At 43.6% G+C, this 5,767-nt stretch overlaps 1 protein-coding gene across 2 annotated transcripts; it reads right to left on the bottom strand.

Annotated features, from left to right (window-relative positions):
• Nucleotides 1-2,939: 2,939 nt before the first annotated feature.
• TKTL2 (transketolase-like 2) lies at nucleotides 2,940-5,518 on the bottom strand. Of its 2 annotated transcripts, XM_010858341.1 has the most exons (2): nucleotides 5,278-5,502; nucleotides 2,958-5,163 (listed from the first exon to the last, which is right to left on the bottom strand). In XM_010858341.1, exons 1-2 carry the CDS (start codon nucleotides 5,500-5,502, stop codon nucleotides 3,622-3,624), a joined length of 1,767 nt encoding a protein of 588 aa, XP_010856643.1. In that variant the 3' UTR covers nucleotides 2,958-3,621. The 2 variants fall into 2 exon arrangements, with proteins under 2 accessions (XP_010856642.1, XP_010856643.1); XM_010858340.1 differs by having other exon boundaries at nucleotides 2,940-5,518.
• Nucleotides 5,519-5,767: the final 249 nt, after the last annotated feature.

Genomic DNA, 5,767 nt, shown 5'->3' on the forward strand with positions numbered 1-5,767 from the left:
CTCTCAACCAACCAGCCCATTCTGAAGGAGATCAGCCCTGGGATTTCTTTGGAAGGAATGATGCTAAAGCTGAAACTCCAGTACTTTGGCCACCTCATGTGAAGAATTGACTCATTGGAAAAGACTCTGATGCTGGGAGGGATTGGGGGCAGGAGGAGAAGAGGATGACAGAGGATGAGATGGCTGGATGGCATCACTGACTCAATGGACGTGAGTCTGAGTGAACTCCGGGAATTGGTGATGGACAGGGAGGCCTGGCGTGCTGCGATTCATGGGGTCACAAAGAGTCGGACACGACTGAGTGACTGAACTGAACTGAACTAAACTGAGGGACTCTAATCACTGGTGGTCCCTTTCTTAGTGATATTACACCTTCCTATGTTCCCAAATTCCCTTCCTATATTCCCAGACTGTCATGCATCACACAGAACCTCTCTGATGCGTGTGTCTTTACTCCTCAACGTGGTGGCCTGTGGTAAGCCAGAAACCTCCAATCTTACCAACACTTTGTAGCCAAAGATAGAGGTAGCCACGAAGCCTAACCTCCACAGGCCATCCTTATCACTTCCACCTGGATATTGTCAACCTCACCTCACTTCAATGTTCTACCTCAGGATTTGCAAACTTCTACTGTAAAAATCCAGAGAGTACATATTTTAGGCTTTGTAGACCATAAAGTGTGTGTCACAATTATGACAAATGTCAACAACTGATGTCAATTCTGCTGTGGTAGTTCCAAGGCAGCCACAGATAATATATAAATGAAGGAATGTGGCTGTGTTACCACCAAATTTCATCCATGGACATTTGAATTTCATAGTTTTCACAAAATGCTACTTTTAACATTTTTTTAACCATCTAAAGTATAAAGGCATACATAACTTTTTGCTGTTTATTTAGCTGCTAAGTCACATCCTACTCTCTTGTGACCCTGTGGATTGTAGCTTGACAGATTTCTCTGTCCACAGGATTTTTCTGAGTTTGGAGTTGCACAAAAATGGAAGGCAAATAGATTTTGCCTGCTGGTGTTTGCCACCTCCTGCCTTTTCCCATCTTTGGTCTTTGTTATCTGAACCATAAGCCAGGGAGCAGATGTAGTCACAGCTGTCCCTGGAATGTCATCAAGCTTTTTTAATTGAGATGACATTCTTCTAGGCAAAACAATGAATAGAAGACCTGAGTTAAACCAGTGACCAGGTGTTCATCCAAGTCAAAACTGCATATACACAAACTTTAGGGGTTAAGATTAGTATCAGTCAGAATGATTCTCTGGTTTCCATGGGCAGTTACACGATCTCAAGACATATTCAAAGCTGGAGAATATTTGATATAACACAATTGGATTTGATTTCATCTTACATGACAAACTGTAGACACGAGATAGAAGTCTCATCTCCCATTTCTTCCTTCTGGATTTGCCAGCCACTGATTGATGCCCTGTGGGACAGAATCTTTACAGGAGAGATTAATGCCTTCTCCACCCTCCTACAAAAATATTTTTGATCATTTCTGAGATTCCACCCTGAACTTCTCTAATTATTACAGCTGTGTTTATGTATATTTGATTGGAAGCAAAGTATTTTGCAGCCCACATTCAAGTTGCAAGTCATAAAAACTGAAGCTCTTTCCTGGTATACACACTCAAATTAGGACAAGTAATTTTGTGCTGGTATTTTATCTGTTTTAATCTGTGTGTAAATCAATAGTAGAGAGGTTGTAACAGGCAGGAAGGCCAGGGTCTCCAAACAGAGGAAATAGGCTGCGAGTGTCAGACATTTTTTCTCTCTTATGCGGCAGGAAGAAACAAACTAGTGTTACATTTTTTTTCCCCTTCTCTATATTTATGGCCCAGGATAACTCACCTGGTGCCAAGATGATCTCAAAATGCATCTTGTGGGTGAGGTCTGGTGTCATTCTCTGAGTTTTGAGACATTTTCTTTCTTTAATTAGCAGACTGCTAGTAGCTATATAACATCCGGCTAAAGACTAGCAGGGGGATGGGTACTCTTTCTGCCCCCTTCTGATGTCTATGTCAGAAGCGTTCTCTCTCTTTTATACTTTAACAAAACTTTATTACACAAAAGCTCTGAGCCATCAAGCCTCGTCTCTGGCCCCGGATTGAATTCTTCTCCTCCAGAGGCCAAGAATCCTGGCGTCTTTCGTGGTTCAGCAACAACCTTTCAGTAAGGTTTAAAAACTTTAAGGATAAAGACTTTTATTCAATAGCACCCCATTCATGGATACATCTGATTGATGTTACTACATGGGAATGACCATATTTTAAGAGCTACAGTTATATATGCATACTACAAGTGGATTTTTCTATAGTGAGACAAATGAGCTAAATTTGTTGTGTATCTGTATTTTCTAAATTCCTACAATAATCCTATAGCAACTGTTTTTAATTTTACAAAGTGATTTTTGAATCTTAGGAAATAGAACAATTATCATCAATTTTCAAAAGAAGAAACCAGAACCAGCTCAGAGAAAAAGTGCAGACAATATTACTACTGTTCTGAGCAGGCCCCCATTTCTCTGATTCCCAGGTTAGTGATTTTTGGTTTCTATGATACCTTCCAGAACAAATTGGGTTATGTGTCCAATGAACTTAATGATGACACTTAATGAAGGTAATAAAACTAAGGAATTACCTGACAAAAAGTCATTTTAAATTTACTTTTGAACTTTGGGTCTGGCTTTGATTTACCTGACTAGTACTTCATTCTTACATTCCAGCCATATAATCTATGTACTCACAGCAAAAAGTGAGGGGTGTGCTTCAGTCCACACATTGTTTTCCAGTGATTTGTCTCCAGCTGGGACATTTTCCTCTATTAAGGGAATATGCCTCTTTCTGTTTCTGGTTTAGATAGAAGTTTTTTGTTTTGTTTTATCAGAGAGAAACCAAGTCACACATACATGACACAAACTGAATAAAGTTATTGGTTTTTAAATACTTTATTACACTAATTCTAGTTTCCTGAGTAGATGAATACAATCAAGTTAGCAAATTGGTTTGGTCACTGAGAAAATGAAACGTTTCTGAAACCTCACAAAACATTATAGTGTGCAAACCAGAAGTAGTCAGGCTTTCATCTCTTCACAGAACAGTCACTGAAGCAATGAGGTACATCATAAGAGCTTTCACTGCTGTCCTCGTCTCTAAACTGCAGAGGAGAGAAGACACACTTTGAAGGGAATTTCCAGGCAACTGTAGTCAAAAATTATCCAGGAAGCCGCAGGAGGGATGACATTACATGAAACCTTATACTTGCCTCAAAACCTAGGCTACTGAAGTCTACAATGAAATTCACACTTTCTTCACAAATAAATTACATTTAGGAAACTTACCTCCACATTAATTCCCAAATTAGTCAATTATTTGCAGTCTTATCAGCAAACTTCATATTAGGTTGTTGTATTCTGTTAAACTACTTATGATTCAACACTGAGTGACATTTGTAAATACAGTCACAGTTTAAAAGAAAAGTAGTTGACTTGAATTTCTGAATTAGGAATGAAACAAGCTCTTAAATGGCTTTGTTTAAATAATAAACAAAAACGTCCAACAGGGTTTTAAAACCAACACAAAGAGACTGACATTTTTAAAAATCGGCTATTTTAGTTCATTAAAGTATATTTCACAGCTGCTATGATGTGTCTTGCACTGACACCAAATATACTCAGTAATTCACTAGGTTTCCTGTTTCTTTCAGACACTCCTGACACCGATAGCTGATGAACATGGATGTCAGGCTCCCCAGACACTGCTGCACACACGGCTTCGCCAATGCCACCTTCCTGGTAATGATCTTCCACTGTGACAACCCGGCCATCAGTAGCTTTTGCACAGGAGATGATGGTGGCAGCATCCAGGGGTTTAATGGTAAATGGGTCAATAACACAGATAGAAATATCTTGCTGAGAAAGAGCATCAGCAGCTGCTAAGGCTTCATGCAGAGTAACTCCAGCTCCAATTACTGTGACTTTGTCATTATTACTGTGGCGGATGACCTTGGCCCTTCCAATCTCAAAATGTTCTTGTGGGGTATAAATAACTGCAGTTTCTGATCGGTTGGTCCGAATGAAGCACATTCCTTCACTATTGGCAGCCAGATAAACAGCATGCTCTGTCGAGACAGCATCACTTGGGAGGAAAACAGTGCAATTGGGAATGCTCCGGAACATGGCTAGATCTTCCAAAGCCATCTGGGAAGGGCCATCTTCACCAACAGACACCCCACAGTGAGAACCAATAAGATTTATATTACTTTGAGATATGGCTCCCATCCGGATCTGATCAAATGCTCTAGTCAAAAAGGCACCTAAAGTAGTAACAAAAGTAATGGTTCGACCACGCGTGGCACAGCCCAGTGCCACACTCACCATGTTTTGTTCCGCAGCAAAACACTCAATAAAACGCTCAGGATGTTGTTTCTTGAATATTTCAAAAAAGGTGGAGTTCTTTGGGTCACCATCCAGGACAACAACTCTTTCATTTGCAAGGCCGAGTTTAGCCAGAGCCAAACCATATGCTTTCTGAGTAGCTACCTTGTCACCAACTTTATAATCAGGCAAACAGGTCATTTTTATATTTGTGATGCTGACTGGAGGTGAGCCTTCAACAGGAGGTTTTGGTAGGAGATTCCTGTTGGTCTTTATCTGACTTTTAATTAGTCTAATGATTTCATCTGCTCTTTCTTTTGGCAGTGGTTTTCCATGCCAATTTTCTGCATCCTCAACATTTGGAATACCCCGGCCCTTGAAGGTCTTTGCAATTATGGCAGTGGGCTTGTTCTTCCCTTGAGCAGCTTGAGAAAAAGCCTGGCACAACGCCTCCACATCATGGCCATCTACTAAGTAAGTATTCCACCCAAAGGCCTCGCAGCGATTCCGATAGATGTCTGTGCAGTGCTTCAGGGGCGCAACGCCACTTTGCCCCAAGCGGTTCACGTCGAACACTGCTACGAGATTGTCCAAACCGTAGTGGGAAGCAAAAGCCAAAGCTTCCCAGACGGAGCCTTCTGAGGACTCACCGTCGCCCAGGAGGCAGAATACCCGGTAGCTGGCTTTGTCCAAGTACTTGCCAGTATAAGCCATTCCACATGCAGCCCCCAACCCTTGCCCGAGCGATCCTGTCGCCACATCCACAAACGACAGCCTGGGGGTGGGGTGTCCCTCGAGGTCGCAATGAATTGTCCTCAAGTTCAGCAGGTCAGGTTCACTGATGCTGCCTGCCTCCACCCAGGCAGCATAGAGCAGTGGAGCGGCATGACCCTTGGAAAGGACGAATCTGTCGTTGTCAGGGTGCGCGGGCTCAGTCTGTCTGTACCTCATGGTGTGGAAGAAAAGCACCGACACGATCTCTGCCGCACTGCAGCACGACGTGGGGTGGCCGGAGCCAGAGGCACATGTAGCCCTGATGGAATGGACGCGCAGGCGGTTGGCCAGGTCCTGCAGCACTTGCACTGTGGTCGCGTCCAGTGTCGCGCTGTCCGCCATGTCGGCGCCTTCCCAGGTTCCTGTGCGGGGCAGACGGGGCGGTGCCACGGCGGTTCCGTCAACTGACGGCATGCCTGGCCTTGCCTCGGGGAAGTGAGCTCTGGAGGTTCCGTCAGTTAACCGTGACCCCAGCGGCCGCAGCTGCTGCCCCTGGCAATGTCAGTGCAGCTTCATCTTGTGATAGGGAGTCCTGGCCCCACCTCCGGAAGGAACCTGCTTACCACCACCCTGGCCTAGGTCCTCGCCCTGCTCCGAAGGCTCCTTC

Source organism: Bison bison, unplaced genomic scaffold (assembly GCF_000754665.1).
Source record: "Bison bison bison isolate TAMUID 2011002044 unplaced genomic scaffold, Bison_UMD1.0 scf7180017864385, whole genome shotgun sequence".
Classification (NCBI taxonomy): Eukaryota; Metazoa; Chordata; class Mammalia; order Artiodactyla; family Bovidae; genus Bison; species Bison bison.

Bases quoted from the DNA above. Each gene is read 5' to 3' on its own strand.
- TKTL2 (XM_010858340.1), bottom strand. From the start codon at position 5,502: ATGGCGGACAGCGCGACACTGGACGCGACCACAGTGCAAGTGCTGCAG.